The sequence below is a fragment of the Camelina sativa genome, chromosome 19 (genome assembly GCF_030686135.1).
Source record: "Camelina sativa cultivar CO46 ecotype springtype chromosome 19, ASM3068613v1".
Lineage (NCBI taxonomy): Eukaryota > Viridiplantae > Streptophyta > Magnoliopsida > Brassicales > Brassicaceae > Camelina > Camelina sativa.
Genome location: NC_141898.1, coordinates 6139616 through 6165227, shown reverse-complemented (window position 1 = coordinate 6165227; position 25612 = coordinate 6139616). Strand labels below are relative to the sequence as shown.

The 25612-nt window shown below is 36.6% G+C and overlaps 3 protein-coding genes and 3 pseudogenes across 6 annotated transcripts; 5 read left to right on the top strand and 1 right to left on the bottom strand.

The window, feature by feature from the left end:
• Positions 1-298: 298 nt before the first annotated feature.
• LOC109130788 (uncharacterized) lies at positions 299-1201 on the bottom strand (annotated as a pseudogene).
• A 3673-nt stretch (positions 1202-4874) lies between these two features.
• On the top strand, positions 4875-6312 carry LOC109130787 (F-box/kelch-repeat protein At3g13680-like; annotated as a pseudogene).
• Positions 6313-6517: 205 nt separating this feature from the next.
• On the top strand, positions 6518-9350 carry LOC104767491 (lysine-specific histone demethylase 1 homolog 2-like). Of its 4 annotated transcripts, XM_087501700.1 has the most exons (4): positions 6523-7332; positions 7426-7484; positions 7584-8295; positions 8372-9350. In XM_087501700.1, exons 1-4 carry the CDS (start codon positions 6762-6764, stop codon positions 9043-9045), a joined length of 2016 nt encoding a protein of 671 aa, XP_087357826.1. In that variant the 5' UTR covers positions 6523-6761; the 3' UTR covers positions 9046-9350. The 4 variants fall into 4 exon arrangements, with proteins under 4 accessions (XP_087357823.1, XP_087357826.1, XP_087357825.1 ...); XM_087501699.1 differs by having other exon boundaries at positions 6560-7484; XM_087501698.1 differs by having other exon boundaries at positions 6571-7332; positions 7426-8295.
• Positions 9351-9612: 262 nt separating this feature from the next.
• On the top strand, positions 9613-10734 carry LOC104767490 (F-box/kelch-repeat protein At3g13680 pseudogene; annotated as a pseudogene).
• Positions 10735-18735: 8001 nt separating this feature from the next.
• Positions 18736-22837, top strand: LOC147920239 (uncharacterized). Its single transcript, XM_087500972.1, has 7 exons — positions 18736-19355; positions 19683-19737; positions 20332-20839; positions 20944-21056; positions 21333-21439; positions 21644-21964; positions 22198-22837. Exons 1-7 carry the CDS (start codon positions 18736-18738, stop codon positions 22835-22837), a joined length of 2364 nt encoding a protein of 787 aa, XP_087357098.1.
• A 71-nt stretch (positions 22838-22908) lies between these two features.
• LOC147920238 (uncharacterized) lies at positions 22909-23358 on the top strand. The gene has a single exon (XM_087500971.1). It carries the CDS (start codon positions 22909-22911, stop codon positions 23356-23358), a length of 450 nt encoding a protein of 149 aa, XP_087357097.1.
• The last annotated feature ends 2254 nt before the right edge of the window (positions 23359-25612 follow it).

The following is a 25612-nucleotide window of genomic DNA, read 5'->3' as shown; positions in this document are numbered from 1 at the left end:
TGTTGCTGGGCATAACACAAGGAGCTGCCAGCAAAGTGAACCTGCAGTTAAAAAGACTAAAGTGGCTGGAACAGAGGAGATGTGCATCAGATCAAGTCAACCAACTCAAAGGCAAGTTATTGACTGAGCTCGCAGGTTATTAAGATTGTTTTGGATGTTTGGACCTTTAAGCAATATTGGTCTTTTGTAGCAAGACATGCGAACCTTTAAGAACCTTATTGGTCTGCAATATTGGTCTTTTGTAATCTTTTGTAAGAACATTATTTGTTTTGCTAAATATTTGTCAACTCTTCTCATCTCATTTCTTAAATATTGTTTCAAATACATAGTACATTACAAACACATAAACAAGCACCATCAACACAACACACACAACAATGTTCTTCAGCCCACGCAATTCCATCTTGCAGCTTTGAATCTCTTTTTCAAAATCCCGTAGCTCTTTCTCAAAGCCGCATACCACAGCTTCACAAGTGCGAGTCTCCATTGCAAGAGTTTCCATCTCTGATTCAGATACTTGTAAACCTTTTTCTAAGGTCAGTGACATTCCTTTAAGATCATCAATTCTAGGAATCATATCTTCTATTTCTTCAACCATTGATTCATCAGTCCACTTGAACAAGTGACCACGAGTATTCTGCCACATATATAAAGAATAATTTATGTATGTTGCTTAACTACACAATTTCACAATTTCTAGCTTAAAAATCACTACCTCATCTCCATATGGACATGCATTAAAAAGTCTCCCTGGGTTTTTCACAGTTTTTGATGTCCTCAAACGTGCATTCTCTCAACATCTACATTTCTTCGGAATTCCTCTTCCTCTCTCACCCATTTGAGCTACAAATTACTCTCAAAACCAAACATACATACCTCAAATTCTCTGAATCATCTATAATCAAGAATTAAAAGGTAAGAATTTAGAGACATACCTTAAATTCTCTCTTCTGCAATAACTCAATTTCTATTCTTCTATGACTCTGACTATCAAACATTCGATTTAGAGGGAAGAAGAACCCTAAATCGAATAAAAATCTCCAATAGACGAAACGGCGTCGTTTTGTTTCAGTGTTTGATCGAGTTTCTGTGGACACAACGACGTCGTCTATCGCTTACGTGTCGTCCTAGTCAGCACCCGTTAACGGCACACTAACACCGTCTCGATCACCAAAACTGTAAACACCATCCAAACCGTATATCTTTGAACCAACAACAACAAAAGAAGTTTTGAATGTGTTTTGATCTCTGCAACAACAAACAAATATCAAAAACCACAACGAACATAAGAAAGAAGTTACCATTCAGCAAAAAAAAATCATCTATCTTAATTTTGATCCTTGAGTTTAATAGCGATTCCCTTACCATTCATATATACAAACTGTTAATAGTAAATAAACATATTTTCAACTCAAATGACTGCCAACAGAAAATCAGAACTTGTCCAGAATTAAACAGACCTTTTAGTTCTATCAAGCTCTTTCTCCAATCAAGCCTGCAACTCGCGCGCTCTGCTTCTTTTCTAGTCTTTGTATATGGAAGTCCCGATATGGCTTAACCATCTGATATGTATTCGCCTTTGCTGCAATAGATATCGCAATCTGCAAGAAAAAAAGGATTGAATCCTTTATGAAAAATTAACATAATAAACAAAACAGAAAAAAAACAAAGAGAGAGAGTAACTAAAGATTGAAACTTACGTTCTTAGCCTTGATTTTTTTTTTTTTTTGGGTCTATTCTCTTTTCTTCATTCGACATCTCCTAAACTAATACAAAATTGAGAAATGGTCAGTTCACTTAAACATCATTTTCACACAATCTGATACTAACTATAGAGAAAAATATTTGTCTCACGTTAGAAGCTTCTTTCTTGTAGGAGAAAGAGAAGTTGACGAAATGTTTTTTTTTTTCGGTAAAATTGATGAAATGTTTTGGATGAAATAAAATACAAAGAAAACAGAGAGACATACCGATAGAAAAAAAAATTAGAATTGTAAGGACAATCCAACGCTGATTTTACATGGTTATGCTTCCAGACTTATTTTGAAGGAAAGCTGTGTAAAATCTCAAGTGGCATAACTGGAGATTTGATTTTTTAATCTGAACCTATAAATCCACATGTCAATTCATAATTTTGAACATAGATATATATGATGAGAAGGAAGTGGAAGTCGTGGATTGAGCAGTTTAATTTACCGATAAAACCTATTTCACACATCAGTAAGATTTTTTTCTTTTTTTCCTTTTCTCTTCTCTACAGGATCATTTGAAAAAAATTTGATTTTTAAAAACAAAATAATTTTTTTTTTGATGTGGCTTGATATTATTAGACATGTGACTTGTGCTTTATAGGATAAATGATGTGCATACTTTAACTAATCGGTCCTACATCAATAGTTTAGAGACAATCAGACAAGACCCTTAATTAAATCGCTTAGCTAGTAACCTACGTTCTACTAGTAGATTGCTAGCGACCATTAGTTGTACTTGTACTTGGACACTGAACTATTAACCATAATTCATACTATAGTAGAGAGTAAAACACAAATATATGGATTCGTGTGATATTACCAGACCCTGCTTAAGATACCATTAAACAAACAAGCAAAAACTAACATGAAAATCGCAGTTGCACCATGCTTTGCGTGATACATAAGGCTTCTGAATTGTAGATTTACCGTTTGAGGTTTTTTAAACGCTTGTATTTTGTTTTATCTTTTTCTTTTAGTGTGTTTTTTTTGTCCATTTGAAAACATTTGCCACAAAGAACACATGAATATGGTTTATGCCTTTTTTTGGGAAACATAGAAAAATAATAATCAGTCAACTATTTAGTTCTACCAATCATTTTCAAATATACACTATCAATTTTCGTTTAAGTGTTGTTTTATGATTCAATTTTCTTTCATAATAAGTGTAATTCTTGATTTGCAATGCAGATTGTTTTTATAAATATTTTAGTTTTATCCCTACTGTATTAGTGTGTTGACCAATTAAAAAACTATTAAATGTATCAATAAATGATAAAACATAACTTTAATTGTTTTATTTGAATGAAAAATTAGACAGAAGGAATTATAACATTGACTATTTTTTGTTAATACTAATCCCATTTGCATCTATAAATACAGTGAAAATATCTACTCTAAAAAGCCAGAGTTTACAAGAAAAGAGCTAATAAAAGCTACCAAGTTGAATTTATTTTTGAAAAGATTGTTATTTGTGTTTTATATTAATGAAATACGGATACAATGAATTGTCGCTTCCCTCTTTAATACTCCTACTGTGTTTTTTCTTTCCGAGGTTGCGTATTAATTTTTTTTAATACAGAAATGATCATTTTTTTTTCAACAAAAGAATCAGCTCTAATTGTTGCGTACTAATTTAGTTAATGCGTTTTACAATTTCGAGGAATATTACATTAAAAATCTGTCCAGAACGGTAACATACATTTATTATCATTTTGAATAAAACTAAATAAATAACCAAATGTAAGTGTAATTAATTACTGTACCAGGTACTTGTATAATCAATTTGTAGAAGAACTCAAAACTTATACAACTGTAAACAAGAAAATTTGAACACAATGTGATATGTTTTGATCCACGTCACGGTATATATATATATATACATGTGAGACCATATGTATAGATAAATCATGCAAAGCTACTGTAGAACTAGAAACAATGAAAAATGACCTGGTCCACTACATGCCATTTTCGAGCTTCTCGTTACTGCAACTACGTTTTTCATATTTACCCCCATGCAGGTCCAAAGTGTACAACTATTAGCATGAAAAAAGGTAGTAGTATTTTATCCAACCATCATTACAATTATACTCTCAACGTCCGCACATCAATCATAACACCTTTATACAGGTGTGGTACCTGCACATATTGTCAAACCCCACTTTATTTTAGAATCAAATCTCTATTATACACCAATATTTGCTTAAACCCTACTCTATATTTTACTCTAAAATAAAAAAAATGATAAGAATGCTCTATATATAGAGCAACTCTATTCTCGCTTATATTTTAGAGTTGAAAATAGAGTAATAATACATTGGAGAAAAACAATGTTCTATTTTTGAGTTACTCTATTTTAAAGAAAAAAATAAAGATATACATCGGAGATGATCTAATCTATGTTTACATATATATGCTCATGAAGAAAAAAATCTTTATGCTAATTTATTTCTTAAAATTCAATTTTTATTACCTTTTGGAGATAAGATTTAGGGTTTGAGATCTTTTTACGTGTCTGAGTGATTTTGTCTCTCAAGTTTGGATCACAAAAATAAATGACATGTGAATGGTAAGATATGGAAAGGCCATGTGAGATAGTATCATCATCTGCATTGGGTCGAAATGTCAATTTTTTTTTTCTTTTTTTTTTCCATAATGTGATGAAGAGAAGAGACAATGACCCTACACTAATAAATTGCATGTTCTCTTTATCTTCAACATAAGCATACATCACTAACTTGTATGGGTCTCATTGGTTACGTCAACAATGACATGTAACTATCTTCATCCCAAATCTCTAAATAACTAACTTTATTACGTAAACACACACTCCATCCATCCACAATTGTGATAGACTAGATTAATAACACTAATAATACTGGGAACTAATTAATAAAACAAATTGACATGTAATGTAACAGATTGACAAATTGACATGTAATGTATCTTTAATTCTTTATCATCGTCTCCATTTCTCTTTATTATCATCATTCTACTACACTTGTAAATTACAAGTTGTAATTAACTAAATTAGTAAACACCAAACTGGCCCAATGGGTTTTTATTACTATATTTTTTTGTTCATTTAGGCCCAGGTATAGGCCGTCGCAGGTACAAAATTCGTAACAGAAGATTCATTCAGGAACAGAGGGGGTTGGATTTGGACTTTGGGACTCATCGGGATCGAGTCTCTCAAGGAACATTAGGTTTCTTCGTTGGTACTAGATGGAATTAGGGTGAAAACTCATTGGTGAAGCAAGAAAGGAATGACGGCAATGGGAGATCTTCCAGAGGATTTGGTAGAGGAGATACTCTCAAAGGTTCCGATGACATCTCTGAGGGCAATACGATCTACTTGCAAAAAGTGGAACTTTTTATCGAAAAATCGGATCTTTGGATATAATAAAGCAACAGCAGCAAGGAAGCAGTATATGGGGTTTATGATGATGGATGCAAGGGTTTGCTCAATGGAATTCGATCTTCAAGGGATCCGAAAAGACGACAACTTGGTGATTGATCCATCTATTATTATTAAACAAGTAAGTGGTAGACTCGATCAAATCGAGGTATCCCAAGTCTTTCACTGCGACGGTTCAATTCTATGCGTCGTTAAAAGACAACACAGGGCTGTTTGTCTGGAACCCTTATTTAGGGCAAACTAGGTGGATTCAACCCAGAGAAAGTTACAACAGACTAGACAGGTATGCTCTGGGATATGACAAGAACCGTAACCACAAAATCTTGAGGATTTTCGATTTGTATCCAAGCAGAAACCGCGTTTTTTGGTACGAAGTCTACGACTTTAGCTCAAATTCATGGAGGATTCTTGATGTCAAACTCGAGTGGGATATACAGTCTCATCAACGCGGCGTGTCTTTCAAAGGGAACACTTATTTTCAAGCACAAAAGAAAAAAGTAGTGGGAGGAGTAAAGACAACAAATATAGAAGATGTTCTACTCTGTTTTGATTTTACAAACGAGAGGTTTGGACCGCCTCTGTCTCTGCCGTTTAACTCTTACAACGCAGAGGTTTTTGTGTCTCTATCTTGTGTTAGGGAAGAAGAGAAGCTCGCTATGTTATATCAACGCTGGGAGACGCCTGAGACAATCGAGTTTTTCGTTACGGATAAGATTGATCCCAATGCGGTTTTGTGGCGCAAGTTTTTGACAACTTCCACTGGTTTTTATGTCGACACTTTTTCTGGGAGCTTTTTCATTGACGAGGAGATGAAAGTTGCTGTGGTTTTCGATCTAGATATGATGGGGACTGAGACCTGTTGCTACCAAACAGTTTACATTATTGGACAAGATGAATACTTCAAATCTGTGAATATCGGAGTTGCCCCAAACCTCGCTAAACCTTACCCTGGATGGAATCCTACCGCATACTGTGTTCCCCTTGTGTGCTCTTCTTCCTATGTTCCAAGCTTAGTTCAACTACAAATCAACAAACCTGTCAAAAAAGACGATGGTGGCTATTAATTAGTTCCATGTACAATACTCTTTTTTTTTTTTTTTTTTTTTTTTTAATTTGTTTATAATTGCAACATCTTCTTTCGTTTCATTCCATTGGCAAATTGAAACAGAGATTACATACAACGAAGAGATGATTAAACTTTAGAAGAAGAAAATACAATCGAACAAGTGAATAAAAACATCTTATTTTACTACACACTTATCATACCACAATTGTGATAGACTAAAGTGTAATGCATCACTAAACTGACCCACTGGGCTTATATCTTTTATATACATTTAGGCCCACGTATAGGCCGACGCAGGTTTAAAAAAAAATCGTAACTGAAAGAATAAGATCGGAAAAAGCAAGCAAGATTTGCCGACGGGGGGACGGATTTCTCCGATCAATTTTGTAGAAATTTCGGGAATTGATCTCGGAGGTAGATGGGAATCGATTGCTTGCTTGTTTAAAACGACGATGGGATTAGGGTTAATGTGTTTCTAGGTTTTAGCGAAGCGATTGTGTGATTTGGGTTTTTAAGGATTGAAACGGAAATGGATACTCCGGCGTCGGATGGAACGGCGACGAGGAGGACGTTGAGGAGAAAAGTAAGTAGGAAGAACTACGATGAGAATGCTATGGATGAATTGATTGAGAAGCAAATAGGTGGAAATCTGAAGAAAAAGTTCAGGACGAAGCAAGATTTGGAGAAAGAAACCGAGACGGAGGCTCTGATAGCCTTATCCGTGGGTTTCCCAATCGACGAATTGCTTGAAGAAGAGATTCGGGCTGGTGTCGTAAGAGAATTGGGCGGGAAAGAGCAAAACGATTACATTGTTGTTCGGAATCATATAGTAGCTAGGTGGAGGGATAACGTTAGGATGTGGCTACTCAAAGATGAGATTAGAGAAACTGTGAGTAGTGACTGTGAGCATTTGATTTCAGCTGCTTATGATTTTCTCTTGTTTAATGGTTACATTAATTTTGGGGTTTCTCCATTGTTTGCGCCTTACATTCCTGATGAGGGAACCGAGGGATCAGTCATTGTTGTTGGTGCTGGACTTGCTGGTTTGGCTGCTGCAAGGCAGCTCTTGTCATTTGGGTTCAAGGTTCTTGTTTTAGAAGGTAGGAGTCGTCCTGGTGGACGAGTTTATACTCATAAGCTGGGAGATAAGGATAGATTTGCAGCCGTTGAACTTGGTGGCAGTGTTATCACAGGTTTACATGCGAACCCACTTGGAGTTCTTGCGAGACAGCTTTCTATTCCTCTTCACAAGGTTAGAGACAACTGTCCTTTGTATACTTCAGAAGGAGCAATTGTCGATAAGGTAGCTGACTCCAATGTTGAGTTTGGTTTCAATAAACTGCTTGACAAGGTCACTGAAGTGAGGGAGATGATGGACGGGGCAGCTAAGAAGATTTCTTTGGGTGAAGTCTTGGAGACTCTCAGGGTATTGTACGGTGTAGCTAAAGATCCTGAGGAAAAGAAACTTTTTGACTGGCATCTTGCTAACTTGGAATATGCTAACGCTGGGTGTCTTTCGAATCTTTCAGCTGCTTATTGGGATCAGGATGATCCATATGAAATGGGTGGGGATCATTGTTTTCTTGCTGGTGGAAACTGGAGACTGATAAATGCATTAGCTGAAGGGTTACCCATAATGTACGGGAAAAGCGTTGATACTATCAAGTATGGAGATGGAGGAGTTGAAGTCATTTCTGGCAGCCAGATATTTCAAGCTGACATGATTCTTTGCACTGTGCCGCTCGGTGTCTTGAAAAAAAGATCTATCAAGTTTGAGCCAGAGTTACCTAGAAGAAAACAAGCAGCCATTGACAGGTTGGGGTTTGGGCTTCTGAACAAAGTTGCCATGCTTTTCCCGTCTGTCTTTTGGGGTGAAGAGTTAGACACCTTTGGATGCCTCAACGAGAGTAGCATCGACCGAGGAGAGTTCTTTCTGTTCTATGCCTACCATACAGTCTCTGGTGGCCCTGCCTTGGTTGCCTTAGTTGCTGGAGAAGCTGCTCAGAGATTTGAGTTAACAGAACCATCTGCTTTACTTCATCGTGTTTTAAAAAAACTCAGAGGTAATGTTTTATAACGTCATCAACCTTTTGCTGCTCCCAAGTTTTCGTTATAACAATGTTTTTGAAATATTTGCAGGCATATATGGTCCTAAAGGTGTTGTTGTGCCTGACCCAATACAGACAATTTGCACAAGATGGGGAAGTGATCCTTTTTCATATGGGTCATATTCTCATATAAGGGTTGGTTCATCTGGAGCGGACTACGACATTCTAGCTGAAAGTGTAAGAAACCGACTATTCTTTGCTGGTGAGGCCACTACAAGGCAACATCCAGCCACAATGCACGGTGCCTACTTGAGCGGTTTAAGAGAAGCCTCGCGGATTCTACACGTTGCGAAATTTTTCCGCAGTTATCCAAAGAAACCTGTTCAAAGATACAGTGGAGTTAACATCGATGTTCTTGAAGATCTGTTCAGAAGACCCGACATTGCAACTGGAAATTTGTCATTTGTCTTCAACCCATTAACCGACGATCCGAAATCAACAGGATTAGTCAGAGTTTGTTTTGGAAACTTTGAAGACGACCCAACCAATCGACTTCAGCTTTACACTATTCTTTCCCGGGAGCAAGCTAATAAGCTTCAAGAATTGGACGAAAATAGTAATGGAAGCAAACTGTCCTATCTGATCAGTGCTCTTGGATTAAAGCTAATGGGTGCCAACTCAGTACTAGACACAGGTGGTGCGTTGATCAGTGTCATAACTAATGCACGCAAAGGCCGAAGCAGGCCCCGTGTTTTTGCAGGGTAATGCGTTCTTCCTTAGCAGGCCCCGTGTTGATGCAGGTTTCTTTCTTTGTCAGTAGTTTGTGACTCATTTTCCCAGAGAAACCTGAAGTTGTCAAGCTAAGTTCATATTCTTTACTAACCCCGTCACATAGTTTCGGCTTTGCCTTATTTCCTTTTCATTTTTGGGGGCATTCTTTTATGTTTCTGAAACTGCGCCATGTATACAAAACAATGAAATATAGAGAATCAGCGTTTCCTGGCAAAAAAACATCTCTATCTCTCTCTCTCTCTTCAGATATATAATCTTTGTTTGACTATGTTCTTTAACTCGTGGTTGAACCTTTGATACACTTGTTATTCACGTCTTCTTTTGAGTCCACGTTAATTACTACTATAAATAGTTACAGTTTGATATATAGTAAAAAGGATTAAAGGTACACAGAGTCGTTAGCTTCTTTGTCACGTTAAAATTACTGAAAAGGACAAGGTAAAAAACTTAATTATATGAGAAAGGGGAAAAGGAAAGTAAATTATATATTACAGCCCTAAAAGCGAAGAAGCTGGAAAGAAGGACGAAAGAGATTATAGAATGAACGATCTTCCAAGGGACTTGGTAGAGGAGGAGATACTCTCTAGAGTTCCGTTTACATCTCTCAAAGCAATACGATCAACTTGCAAATATTGGAACGGTTTATCGAAAAAACAGATTATCGGAAAAAAAGCAGCAAGGAAGAATCAGTTGATGGGGTTCCTGACGATGGACTATAGCGTTTTTTCAATGAAATTTGATCTCCAAGGAATCCACGACGACGACGACGACGACTACAATTCTGTTAGTCCATCTGTGAAGCAAGTAAGTGTATTCGATCAGATAAAGGTAACTGAAATCCTTCACTGCGATGGCTTATTGTTGTGCGTCCTCGAGGACAGGCTCTTGGTATGGAATCCTTATTTGGGTCAAACCAGGTGGATCCAACCCAGAGAAAATTTCTACGTCTCCGACAGGTATGCTATCGGTTATGACAACAACCGTAACCACAAAATCTTGAGAGTTTTCGGTGAGCAGGAAACGGTTGTTGGTTACGACATCTATGATCTTAGCTCTAGTTCATGGAGTGTTTTTGATGTCACTCCCGACTGGGAGTGTAAGATACCCTTTTATCAAGGCAGCGTTTCTTTGAAGGGACATGCTTATTTTTTGGGTGAAAGCAGATTTGCCTGGGATATCTTAGTCTCTTTTGATTTTACAACAGAGAGATTTGGACCGCCTCTGCTTCTGCCTTCTTGTGATTATTTCCCTATGTCTCTATCTTGTGTTAGAGAAGAGCAGCTCGCTGTGTTATATCTTGACGATCTTCACTGGGAGATTTGGATTACGAACAAGATTGATCCCTATGAGGTGTCGTGGAGCAAATTACACTGCCTTAATCATTTTTCAATTGAACTATATAGTGGGAGTTTTCTCATTGACGAGGAGGAGAATGTTGCTGTGGTTTTTGATCTAGATCACCTATATAAAGGGGCACACCAACAAGCTCACATCCTTGTAAAGGATGACTACTACAAATCTGTGAATCTCAGAGAAACTCGGTATTTTAATAAACCTTGTGGCGAACGTGTAGCTGTTTCACCTGTCTGCTCTTCTTATGTTCCAAGCTTAGTGCAACTCCAAATCAACCAGCCGGGCAAAGAGAAAGAAACTCATCTATAGTTACCTACAGGTACAATTTGTTATTTTCATCATCATCTTCTTTTGAACAATTACTAGTTTGTGTTTTGCTAATAAAATAACTTGGCTTTTAGAATGTTTTAGCCACTTAATAATTTTGTTCATGTCAATCGTGCTATAATCAAAATCGGCTCTTAACTTGTCTTAATTTACACATGTTTTGGTTTCACAACAGAGAGATTTGGACGGTGTCGTTGCCTCTCCCATTTAATTCGGGAGGGTGATGCAGCAGTAGACAAATAAATATTAGTTAGTTTGATTTGTTTCTTCTTGCATCTATCTTTCTTTTGTTTCATTTCATTGGCTTTCATGTTCTTTTCAACAGTTAGTAACTTGTGTTTTGTTTATCATCTAGTAAAGAAGTCAGGGTTTGTATGTTTTCAACCTCTTCTCAATTGTTCATGTCACTTTGTTATCTTATATAATATGAGAAGGTTTTTCTCAACTTCTTCTAATAATATGACATCTCGCTTCTTATATAGCTGACACATATCCTCATTCTTATATAATATGAGAAGGTTTTTCTCAACTTCTTCTAATAACATGACATATGACTTCTTATATAGCTGACACATGTGCTTATTCTCAATTTAATTCAAAACTATGGGTTAAAGAAACTTAAATAGATCCATCTCAATTCTCTAGCCAACAAAACATAAACTCATTTCAACTTTATTTCAAAACTATGGAGCAAAGAAACCAAAAAAATAGGCCCGTTCCCTAACCAACATGACTAATTAAAAAGTTAAATATATTTTCTTTTTTTGTCCACGCCTCTCTGCCTCTGTAACATCCGCGAACCAAAATCCCGGTTTAGGGATTACATCGGTCGATGCACTATGTGTATCGGTCGATGCAAGGTTGTTTTCTGCAGACGAGTTTAAGTTAAACGCTACGTTTTGGGTTAGGGAAAACCTTTAAGTCGTGTTTTTGTCTCATTCGACGAGTTCAGCCGTTTTTGAGAGAAAAGAAGGGAGAAAAAGTGTTCTTGAGTGTTCTTGAGCGTTCTTGGTGATTTCTGGTGTTTGGAGGCGTTTCCTGTAGAGATCTGTAACTGGGATCGTTGTAGGAGCTTCCTAGGAGCGTGTTCTTGATTGTTTAAGGTTCAGAAACTTCTTGGCAAAGGTAAGTGCATGACCATGGCTTATCTAAGCTGGAGATTCTTTGATCTGTTTGTTTATGTGTTGTTAGGCTTGTTAGAATGTTGTATGAGGCGTTAGGAAGCTTTCTTGTGGCTTGGGATCGTTTCTTGTGGTTGCAGGAACGGAGATCCGGCGAGAAGCTTCGGGGAAAAACGATGCTCGACATGTGCATCCGTCGATGCAGTGCGAGGACGGCGCGGCTTGACCTAGGAGCATCGGTCGATGCCATGTGGAGGCGTCGGTCGATGCAACTAGGGTTTCCTCGTATTGTCGAGCATGCGTCGATCGATGCAAGTGGAAGCATCGGTTGATGCAAGTGAACCTTGTGTCGACCGATGCATACCTTGTGTCGGTCGATGCTTGTCCCTGTTGGTGTCGGTCGATGCAAGCCTTGTGTCGGTCGATGCAGAGCCTGGTTTGTTTGTTGATTGTTGCTTGATGGTTAGAGTATCTCTATTGCTTGTATGTATAGCCCTGTAGATGAGAGGATTGCCTTACTGAGTCTTTATAAAATACTCATGCATTGCAATTTGTGTTTGTGATGCAGGTAAAGGCAAAGTGTGATCGTGGAATCAAGGCAATGAAGAGGAGGATGTTCTAATGGTTCGCTTGGTTGTCTGGCTTTTGTTTGATTGCTAGAGTTAAGTCTTAGAATGTTTTTAGGATTGCTGGTTTTCTGGTTTATGTTGATTGGATCTTTAGTTTAGGGTGTTGGAATTATTACGGTTTATTTGATATTGGTTATTGGTTTATTGGTTATTTATTGGTTTTATTATTTCCGCTTTTGGTGTGATCGTGGTTAGGTGGCTAGTGGGTATGGGACCACTAGCTTAGGTGTTTATTATTATATTATATTTATATATTTATTATTTATTAATATAAAAAAACGGGTCAGGTCGTTTCAGCCTCTACGAACTTGACATCATTTTGTAGCATCAACTACATAATCTGAGAAGGTAATAATGTTTTACTTATGGTTGGTTGTCTCTCATTTCTCACATCATCATCAATTCTATCACCTGCTTTATTCCTCTTTGATGACCTAATTGGTTAAAAATCACATTATTTATTATATAAGTACTCATATTTATCTTCCTCTATCAAATCTTTAATTATTTTTGGTTGGTATTAATTAATATTATTTCATAACAAGAATCTATATATTTTACTTTGGTAAAAACAAAAAAAAATCGTTTTACAAGAATATATTTTGTCTAATTTAATTTATACGATTTGCAAATTCCTCACTAATGTTCTTTTAAATTTTTTTACTCTTCGTCTACCAAATATTTAATTATTTTTGGCTTTTTAATTTAGTATTATTTTATAGCAAAAATCTCTATAGTTTACTTTTGTTAAAGAAAATCTAATCTATTTTACAAAATCTCTATAGTTTACTTTTATTATATAAGTACTCAGATTTATCTTCCTCTACCAAATCTTTAATTATTTTTGGTTTGTATTAATTAATATTATTTCATAGCAAGAATCTATATAGTTTACTTTGGTAAAAAAAAATCGTTTTACAAGAATATATTTCGTCTAATTTAATTTATACGATTTGTAAATTCCTCACTAATGTTCCTTTAAATTTCTTTACTCTTCATCTACCAAATCTTTAATTATTTTTGGTTTTTTAATTTAGTATTATTTCATAGCAAAAATCTCTATAGTTTTTACAAAAATATATTTATTCTATTTTGTTTTTACGATATATAAATTTGTCACTTATTTTTTTATCGCAACTGAAACTTTATTACTTAACTATTTTTATCGGTTTCACATGTCAATATTTACTATATATTAAACTATAATAAAGTAGAGTTGAGAGAAATTGTCATTTGGCAATTGGCACCCCTCTATTTTTTTAAACATGTGTCATTTTTTCAATTTTAATGAAATAAAAAGACACATTATTGCTAATCTAAAACTAAATTGTCTACACAAATTTTCTTAATTTGGGACATTTAATTTGTTCAGTTTCTTTAGATTACATTAATTTTCTCAATCAATTACATTTATGACATTATGGGTGGACGTTTTCTTTTGTTCAAACTGTTCATGTTGCAATAATGCATATGACCAAATTAATTACAATTAATATGCTTTATAACTGTATTTATTACCATGAATGTGATTACTCAGAATAATGTGTCAATGGAATTCCTTACAAAGTTCAAACAATGTTTAGTGTATTATGTAAGATCCAATGATCACATGACTAATAATGAAGAAAACAATCACTCACTATATGTCTTTCTTTTCCCATCATATCCCATGGTATTTTTTAAAAATATTTTTTCTTATGAAGTTTTTTTAAAAAAACATGATGTCTTGCAGTATGATGATTAACATATTAATTTCTCTCGGACTATTTGAAGAAATCGTTTACAAAGCCATGTCAATGTTTTTTTTTTTGGTATCAGAGTCTTGTCAATATTTATTAGCCTCTTTCAAGGATTATGTTTTATGATAGTCATGATTTAAAGTTTTTGCATTGTTTTGTAATGTGATTTTTTTAACTTTAAAACTATAAATGGAAGTCTTAAGTGATGAAGATGAGCCTAATGCTTGAGTCCTAAAGCACAATCTCTTTGGCTTTGAACATTCACTCATAATATTATAGTTGTAAGTCCCTTACATTTCTCCTCTTAAGTCCTCTGATCTACAACTACAATATATTTTTAAGTTTATGTTTTGTAAATTTGCTTTGTTTTTCATTTTTAAAAGTTCTTTATCCCTATTACAAAAAAAAAATTTACTTTGCATATTGATAAAAAGATTGAGCCTAATTTTACCGTGTAATGCATATATACATGATCAAAAGATCACGTATTTCTTTATTACCTCTTTCGAATCACTTCCCAAACTTTACAACATCCTTTTGCATTACACGGAAAAACATTATATACCTATTGTAAAATATTTAATTGTAACCTCAATACTTTCGTCATAGACATATGTCAATCATTAAAAGTGGTATAAATTATAGTAGATTAACCTGTACAAAAGCAAAACTACTTTTATATCGCATTGGTATTGTTTGAGTTGTCAATCATACCTCAAGTCTATTTTCCGGTAACCCTTACTCCATCTGTCATTATGCCGTAAAAAGCTTACACCATTTCCAATGGTTATCTATATTTTTTAAGTTTGAATTTTATATTTTATATTTAGGGTATAATTTTTAAGAGATATGATTTAGTATTTAGAGTAGAAGATTAAAAGCAATATGCTATTTTAGTATTTTTAGAATTTAGAAATGATTTGCTAAATTTAAAACCAAAACTTATTTTTATGCAATATGTGAAAATTGTCCTTCTTTTAACACACTTCATAATTATAAACTTATAAATATATGTATTTAAATTATTTTCAAGGCATATATAAATAATATCATGAACATTTCATATATAATTTAATGAAATTTTATTTTACATACAAAATATTTGATTTTATAACCCGCATCACGTGGGTAATTTTCTAGTATATATATAACCTGGCGGCTATTAACTTAAATGACTCGTACTAGTTGTTAAATGTGATTTATGAATGAGTTCATGTGGAAGTAGAGAGATGAGAGGTGCTAAGAAGAATCATTTAGTGTCTTTGTTTGTATACATTCCTTGAGTCGAAACCAGAAACCAGGGCTCTTTTGGTTATGGCTAATTAATTAAGGATTCATTCTTTCCTTACCCGCATGCATCTAGCTAGCATCCGATTAGTCCAGATTCCAGAATAATTAAGGGTAATACATAAGTGTAATTATGTCATAACTGATCATCAGTGGAGGTTTTGTGGACCAAACAATACCATTTATTTAGATAGTAATTTGACAGGAACGATTTCCTCTTTGAACAAATTAAAGAGCATCAAGTATCCAAGTCCTAGTCCTCCTAGGGGAAATTATAGCAAAGGATCCAAACGGAAAAAGTAGTGTAAAATCCGGAAAGCACAAACGCCAATCCGTTATAGACGTCTATAGTTCCCAAGATGCCAACCAAAGAAGAGCGTGAGCAAAGCATGTATCATCTCCATCCTAAACTTATCCGATAGCTGAATAAGCCCTATTCCTCTGGTGAACAACGATACGATGAATAACGACACGTACAAGGAAAACGGCTTATTCTTCGTCAACAGGGCATAATTTATCGGCGATGAGAAGAGTAGGTACATGGACAGCTCCGAGATGACAACCTGAGGAATCCTCTCTCTAGGTGTAGTAAACTCCTTGTACCAAGTGGAGGGAGGATCGGTGAAGAAGAGATATCTGAGTAGCGTCACGTTGTGACACTGACCGCACCGTCCCTGAGGAACCGAGACAACGATGACGAGTCTCCAGGTGGCCAGAAAAGATTTAGGGATATGTAGAGGCCAAATAGCGAGAGTAGAGTCACAACATACCATATTCCTCTGCATACAATCACATCTCTCTTACTTATAGAGCTGTCAAAATGGGCGGGCTTTCCATGGGCGGACCATGTCCAATACATTATGGACCGGTCATGGACAAGCCCATAATTGAAACGGCCTTAAGTGGGCGTGGACAACAAAGCCCACGGACAAAACGGGCGTGGACAACCTGGACATTGGGCGGCCCATTGGTCAGACAATTCTAGATCAAAATTGATTTGGGGGAAATCGTAAAACACATTTATCATTTTCTTCTAACTTTATCGGCGATATTCTCTGGCGATTTCTCCGACGATGCCATCTTCTTCCCTTCTATCTCCGTCGAATTCAGGTACGAAACTAAGAACTTTGTAGTCTTTGAGAGACCCATCTGCTTCTCTTCTTCTCTTTCGATTTTGCGAGAGACCCATTTGAGATTTAGGTTTCTTCCTTCCTTCTCTTCTTCTCTTTCGATTCATTCGAAGAAGGCAAAGAAGGAGAAGGAGAAGGAGTTTGAAATATGTGTGTCATTGTGTTTGAAACATTCTAGATGTTCATGTTTGCTTTATTGCTTTTGGATGTTGATCATTGTGTTTGGATGTTGATCATTCTAGATGAAACATTCTGGATGTTGATCATTGTGTTTGAAACATTTTAGATTTGGTACATTTATGTTTATGCTTTATTGCTTTTGGATTCATCTTTTATGTTTTATGTGATTGGCAGCACAAAAGGATCATTTATGTTTATGTTTTAAGCTAATTACATCATTTTTTCTCATTTTACAAAATTTGTTATATGTTGTCCAATGGACACCCATGGACAACCCATAAAAATATGGGTATAAGTGGGCATGGTCGTTAATGGACCGGACGTTAATGGACACGGACAGCTATTGGTCCAAAATCAAATTAGACAATGTTGGACGGGTCAAAATGGACGTGGACAGCCCATTTTGACAGCTCTACTTACTTATCATCTTCTCCATTATGTTTCTCATTTTCTTCTTCCTTTTTGGGGTTTCGGAGATCTAGGGAGGATGAACTAATAAGGGTTTTTGACTTGATGGTCTTTAGATTATCCGCTACTCAAAAGATTCTTCAAAATCACAATTAACTAACAAAATAAAAGAGACAGATTAGTTTGTTAAGATTCCCAAAGATTTCTATTGTCCAAGAGCTTTCCCGTTGGGATTTTAGAAAGAGAAACTTGTTCGTCAAGTCATGAAAAATACATTGACATTAATTAAGCACTTGAAGGCCAAAGAAGAAAGCACACTGACATAAACTAAAGCAACACATTATGTTTATAGCACACAAAAGAAACAAAAACAAAGAGTGGACAAATGAGACATGGGTATAATGGGCAAATTCGATGCTCGTTAGTTTTCCGGATGACTTTTTAGAGCTGGGAGCATCCTCATTAACAAATGACAAGCAGAAGGAAGTCGCCGTAGATTTCGATCGAAAACCGAGACCGGGGCAACCATGTACGCAAAAGCTTACATCATCGTTAAAGATAAGTACACAAAAGTTTTATTTGTTTCTTATTGCATCATCTTCTTTTGTTTCATTCCATTGGCTTTTCATCATGTTCTTTTGAACATTTATTAACCTGTGTTTTGCTATTTATCATCTAGTAAAGGAGTCGGGTTTTGTATGTTTCATCCTCTTTTCAATTGTTCATGTCACTTGTTAGTTGTTATATATATGGCAAAAAAAAAAAGGAGAAGTTAACATAAACTGATCAGTGGAGTTTTGACGGACTAACGGATAACGATATGATACCATTACTTATGAAGTAATTTTGACAGGAAAAAATGCTCTAAACTTGAAAGAATGTGAACTCAGACGAGCTTTTCCTCTTTGAACAAATTAAAGAGCATCAAGTACGAAAATATATGAGACGCAAGCAAAGTATCCAAGAAAATTACTTGAGCACTTGGCCAAAGAAGAAAGCAGTGAGTGAGTGTCATACAAATAAAAAAAAGCAACACATTATGTTTGTAGCACACAAACGAAACAAAAGCAAAGAGTGGACAAATGAAGACGTACGTTTGCTTAGAGAGAATTGTAGTGAGATGCTATATTCATTTTGTCATAATTAACGTACATCGATCCAACATTTTGAGACCCATTGAACAGATAGAAAGAAAAATATTCAAACAAATCAATCACAGAGAACAAGCATATTCAAACAAACATGATTGAGGCTTAGAACTAAATTAATACTTAGGTTTCTCAAGACAGATCTACGTTTTCATCCAAGAGCGTTTGGTTTGGTTTATTCGGTATTGGTAGAACTCTAACCAAACTCAACCGAAATTAATTTGGTAAGTGTATTCGATCAGATAAAGGTAACTGAAATCCTTCACTGTGACGGCTTATTGCTGTGCGTACTCAAGGACAGGTCGAGGCTCTTGGTATGGAATCCTTATTTGGATCAAACCATGTGGATCCATCCCAGAAAAAATTTCGACGTCTTTGACAGGTATGCTATCGGTTATGACAACAACCGTAACCACAAAATCTTGAGAGTTTTCGGTGAGCAGGAAACGGTTGTTGGTTACGACATCTATGATCTTAGCTCTAGTTCATGGAGTGTTTTTGATGTCACTCCCGACTGGGAGTGTAAGATACCCTTTTATCAAGGCAGCGTTTCTTTGAAGGGACATGCTTATTTTTTGGGTGAAAGCAGATTTGCCTGGGATATCTTAGTCTCTTTTGATTTTACAACAGAGAGATTTGGACCGCCTCTGCTTCTGCCTTATTCTTGTGATTATTACCCTATGTCTCTATCTTGTGTTAGAGAAGAGAAGCTCGCTGTTTTATATTATGACTGGGAGATTTGGATTACGAACAAGATTGATCCCTATGAGGTGTCGTGGAGCAAGTTACAGTGCCTTGATAATCTTTCTCTTGACCTATATGGTGGGAGTTTTTTCATTGACGAGGAGGAGAATGTTGCTGTGGTTTTTGATCTAGATCACGAAAATAAAGGGGGACACCAAACAGCTTATATCACTGGACAAGATGGCTACTACAAATCTGTGAATCTCAGAGAAACTCGGTATTTTAATAAACCTTATGGCGAACCTGTAGCTGTCGCACCTGTGTGCTCTTCTTATGTTCCAAGCTTAGTGCAATTCCAAATCAACCATCCGGGCAAAGATAAAGAAATTCATCTTTAGTTACTTCCATGGGTAATTTGTTTCTTTCATCATCATCTTCTTTTGACAATTAATTATTAGTTTGTGTTTTGCTACTTATCGTCTAACAAAATAACTATGGCTTTTGAATGTTTTAGCCTCTTTATGATTTTTTCATGTCACTCGTGCTATAATCAAAATCGGCTCCTAACTTGGCTTATTTTACTCATGTTTTGATTTCACAACAGCGAGATTTGGACGGTGTCGTTGCCTCTGCCATTTAACTCCGAGGGTGATGCAGCGGTAGACAAATAAACACTAGTTAGTTTAATTGTTTCCTCTTGCATCATCTTTCTTTTGTTTCATTTCATTGGCTTTCATGTTCTTTTCAACAATTAGTAACTTGTGTTTTGGTTATCAAATAGTAAAGAAGTCACGGTTTGTATGTCTGATCAGCCTCTTTTCAATTGTTCATGTCAGTATGTCACTTGTTATATATAACTTGGCTATTAACTTAAATGAATCGTACTAGTTGTTAAATGTGATTAATGAAGGAGTTCATGTGGAAGTAGAGAGATGAGTTTAATAAGAGATCATTTAGTGTCTTTGTTTGTATTCATTCCTTGAGTCGAACCAAACCAGATTACCAGAGTCCTTGATTATGGCTTATTAAGGATTCGTTCTGTCGTTAGCTGCATGCATAACATTCGATTAGTCTATAACTAAAATTAGTGCTAATTACTTTGTCTAAACCCACATAACATATTCCAGCATCCAAAAAACTGTAACTAATTTCACTCCTTTGTCTAGTTATGAATTTTAGTATATCTTGAAAACTAAAACTCACTCACATCAATATCATTCAACTAAAACTGACTCACTCACGCATCTCTGCAGGATCTTTCCATTAGAGGGAATCTTTTCACCTGGTGGAACAAGCAGAACCTTAACCCAATCGCTAAGAAGCTGGACAGAGTTCTAACTAACGATGAGTGGTTAATCAGATACCCCTTATCCTTCTCTCAATTCCCCGAACCGGATTTCTCAGACCATTGCCCTTCGATCATTGACCTAGGACAGAGTCAAAGGGGGAGAAGACACTTCATGATCTCGCACTTCCTGCTACATCACGAGGAGTTTATTCCGAGACTGCTAGATTTATGGCACCACTCTAACTTTCATGGTATGGCTCAGTTCACCTTAGTAAAGAAGCTTCATGCTCTCAAGGGGGTAATCAGAGACCTTAACCATGAAAAATTCTCAAACCTGGAGATTCGGACTAGAGAAGCTCAGGAAGACCTTCTTCTCTGTCAAGCATTGCTTTTAAACAATCCCTCTCCTGCTGCTGCGGTCCAGGAGAAAAAGGCTTATCAAGAATGGATGACTCTAGCTACTGCAGAGGAACGTTACATCTACCAACGAGCTAGAATCAAATGGTTCGAATGTGGAGATCTCAATACCTCCTTTTTTCATCGAGCCATTGCGTGTCTTTCTACGAGGATCTGATAGGTGGACCCTCCTCGTCTCTCACACTTTCAGAGTTGGAGCAGCTAGCAGAATTCACTCCCTTCAGGCTCAATACTCATCAGTTCGTAGCTTTGGAGACTGATGTTTCAGATGAGGTAATTAAAAAGGAAATATTCTCTAATGCCAGCCAATAAAACTCCATGACCGGATGGATACACTGGAGAGTTCTTCAGAGCTTCTTGGGATATTATTGGTCATGATGTTACTGTTGCGGTCAGGGAATTCTTTCGCACAGGAAACCTTCTCAAGCAAATCAATGCAACGGCCTTATCTCTGATTCCTAAGGTGATAGGAGCGGATATGATCACTAACTTCAGGCCCATTTCCTGTTGTAATGTCATTTACAAGGTTATCTCTAAAATCATCTCTAGGAGGCTGGAGAATATTCTTCCTCTGATGATTTCGAATACCCAATCGGCATTTGTCAAAGGGCGTCTCTTGGTGGAGAATGTCCTTCTTGCTTCGGAGATGGTTCAAGGTTTTGGAAGAAACAATGTCTCCCCTAGAGGACTCTTAAAAGTTGATCTCAGGAAGGCTTTCGACTGTGTCAAATGGGACTTTGTGCTAAGGAGTTTAGACACTGCCCATTTCCCTCCCAAATTCATCAAATGGGTAAAGCAGTGTATCACCACCACCTCCTTCTTGATAAATATATCAATGGCGAGCTTTGTGGATTTTTTAGAGGGGGAAAAGGGATGAGGCAGGGAGACCCTCTCTCCCTTGCTCTCTTCGTGATAGTCATGGAAGCTCTCTCTAACATGCTTACCCGCAGATTCGAGACATGTCACATTGGTTATCATCCTCTTGGTAGGAACCCCATCATCTCCCACCTTGCTTTTGCAGATGACCTTATGATATTTTTTGATGGAGAGCCAGACTCCCTGCGAGAGATTGTTTCCGTCTTGGAGAGTTTCAAGATCCTGTCAGGTTTGAGCATGAATATCGACAAATCCACCCTGTTCGTTGCTGGAGTCTCTGAAGAAGCTACCAATCAGTTATCCCTGTAAGGGTTTCAATTTGGATCCTTCCCAGTTCGTTATCTTGGACTCCCCCTGCTTCACCGCAAATTGAAAAAACGGACTACTCACCACTGGTAGACAACATCAAAGCTAGATTCTCTTCTTGAACCACAAAGGTTCTCTCTTTTGCGGGACGACTTCAACTCATCTCGGCTGTAATCTATAGTTCAGTAAACTTTTGGTCTTCAGCTTTTGCCCTACCGAAAGGTTGCCTCAGAACCATTGAATCCCTTTGCAATGCGTTTCTCTGGGCAGGGGATATAGGCAAGAAAGCCACCGCAAAAGTTTCTTGGAAGGATGTTTGTCTCCCTAAGCAAGAGGGTGGACTCAGTCTTCGGAACTTCAGTATTTGGAATAAAACTCTGAATATGAAACTGGTTTGGATGCTCTTCACTAACAGTGGATCCCTCTGGGTGGCCTGGATGAAGGAACACATGCTCAAAAATCAAAGCTACTGGATTGTCGAGGCGGGTCAGGGTGGTTCTTGGATGTGGAAATCACTGTTGGCCGTAAAACCTTCGATAAAAGTTCTTATGGGATGTCATCTACGAAATGGTGCGTCAGCGAGCTACTGGTTTGATAGCTGGAGCAGCTTAGGTCCTCTGATTGACGTGGTAGGCAATGAGGGACATAAACTCATGGGCATTCCTAAGGAAGCAACGGTTGCTCAAGGTACTGGTCCTTTTGGTTGGCGACTTCCTTCCCTCAGGACCAGAAATCCACATCTTCGGTCCATAAGAGAAGCTTTGATCAACGTGATTCCTCCCTCATCATCAATGGAGCAATACTCGTACGCTTGGGGTCCAGAAGGCAACATAAGGACTTCTTCAGCACAAAACTCACCTGGGATGAGATAAGACCAAGGGCGGAGGTCAAAAGTTGGCACAAGGCTGTCTGGTTCAAGAAAGGAATCCCAAAACATTCTTTCATGTTATGGGTCACAAATCTCAACAGACTCCCTCTGAAGACACGCTTGTTCAACTGGGGAATAGTCTCTGACACTGACTGCCTTCTTTGTTCCGAAGGTTCTGAGAGCAGAGAGCATTTGTTCCTCCACTGCAGTTATGCTCGAAATCTGTGGGGTTTGGTCCTGGCAAGACTCCGACTCCCTGACCTCACCTTCTTATCATGGGAGACACTAATCAGCTGGCTTATAGGACGCTCCCAGTCACTCCCATCTACCCTAAATAAGCTAGCCTCCCAGGCAACAGTCTACCATATCTGGCAAGAACGCAACTTTCGCTACCACCGCGGTACACACTCCCCTCCGGAAGCTCTCTTTCGTGTACTAGACAGATCAATTAGAGACATCCTCCTCGCTCATCAATATTCCAAGCAGGGGAAAGGTCTTCTAATTAAATGGCTTCCCCATTATTAATGTATCTATATCTACTCTAGATGATCCTTACTTTTCCTATTCGGATGTAGCTTCTCTTTGTTCCTGCAGCTTTTTACCCCTTTTTTTTTTTTGGGTTGCAACTACGGATTCTAACTTTTGTAAACCTCAAGTTCCTTTTGGTAATATAATTAACCGTTATCAAAAAAAAAATCATAAGAAATAATAAATTAATTTCATTTTATTTGGAAAATATAATTATTTATACCATTATGCACGATTCTAGTCATTTGAAGGAAAAATAAAATGAGTAGTCCCTAATCATTTCTAATAACCTCTTTGCGCATTTTTACCTAATCCTATTTTTCTAGAGCTTATTTTGTACATTAAGGTTTTTTTTTTAATCGAAATGTTTTTAGATGAAAAAGTCAATTGAATACCAAAACTTTAGATATGTAAGTAATCTATTTTGTTTTTTCTTGCTTAAGGTTTGTTTTGCATACTAGTAGCATGTAAGGTTCAAACTACGGTCTTTTTTCGTGGCCTACGAAATCAGCAGCAGTAATGAGTTGGAATGAAATGACGGTGCTGTTGACAGGAACGGTGGTGTCGTTGGTGAGCAGAACAGTGATGCCTTTGTTTATTCGAGCATGGATGTGGCAGATTTCTTCGACGGCACTCACATTGTCCAATCTCGCTGCCACCATGATAGCAATGACTAAGAGACTATCTGACAAACAGAGAACATCATATATCCTGAAGAGCTTCACTTCTCTTCATAAGTGAAATGACGTGGAAATAGCTTAGCAGGAACAAAGAAGTTGAACAACCATCCAACTCATGTGAATTTGAACTTTTTGAGTCACAACTTGCTATTTAATGGAAACATATGTTACTTTTTTTTGTTAAGGAATTAAATGTCGTTACATATGTTTACTATTCTGAATCATTTTCTGTTTATAAAAAAAAAAAAAAAAAAAAGTAGGCCTTTTTTGGTGCGTCTCCATCTTAGCTAGACAACCGAAAAATTTACGTGATAAGGTTTGATATAAAGCTAGCCATTGGGCTAATCATATCTTATAGTATGTATTTTATATCACAAACTCAAATAATGATAATCACTAATCTTCCTTTGTTTCATTTAATTGGCATTCATCATGTTCTTTTGAACAATTATTAACCTGTGTTTTGCTATTTATCATCTAGTAAAGGAGTCGGGTTTTGTATGTTTCATCCTCTTTTCAATTGTTCATGTCACTTGTTATATATATGGCAAAAAAAAAGAAGGAGAAGTTAACATAAACCGATCAGTGGAGTTTTTACGGACTAACGGATAATGATATGATACCATTACTTATGAAGTAATTTTGACAGGAAAAATTGCTCTAAACTTGAAAGAATGTGAACTCAGACGAGCTTTTCCTCTTTGAACAAATTAAAGAGCATCAAGTACGAAAATATATGAGACGCAAGCAAAGTATCCAAGAAAATTACTTGAGCACTTGGCCAAAGAAGAAAGTAGTGAGTGAGTGTCATACAAATTAAAAAAAAGCAACACATTATGTTTGTAGCACACAAACGAAACAAAAGCAAAGAGTGGACAAATGAAGACGTACGTTTGCTTAGAGAGAATTGTAGTGAGACTATATTCATTTTGTCATAATTAACATACATCGATCCAACATTTTGAGACCCATTAAACAGATAGAAAGCAAAATATTCAAACAAATCAATCACAGAGAACAGGCATATTCAAACAAAGCTTAACAAGAAATTGCTAACTTAACAACATGATTGAGGCTTAGAACTAAATACTTAGGTTTCTCAAGACAGATCTACGTTTTCATCCAAGAGCGTTCAGAATGCAGATATATCTTATGAGAACATGGGAGCTTTGTTCTTCTTTACTCCTGGCCATGTATCTCTCTCTCTCTGTCTCTAATAATGGGCATAGTTTCATATAGAGACTGCCTTTTGTAACTCAGAATTTTAATTGCTTTTTTTTCCGTTAGGTTGGGAAGAAACAAATGTAAATTTGCTATACAAATTAATTACCTACTGATACAGTAAACTCTTTGAGTTGCCATACACACCACTGCAGAAACGTTTGCTATAGTTCAGTACCTGAACCCTCTAGGCCAAAAGTACAGTACATAGACTTGATTACTTATTTACTTCAAACTTGCTTTTTATGTGCTGCCTTGGTAAAAACAACATTATGATATGGGACTCCAGTCACAAAGAAGTCGATTGTTAAGGTTAACCAACCGAATCGTTTTCATCTAAAGACTAAATC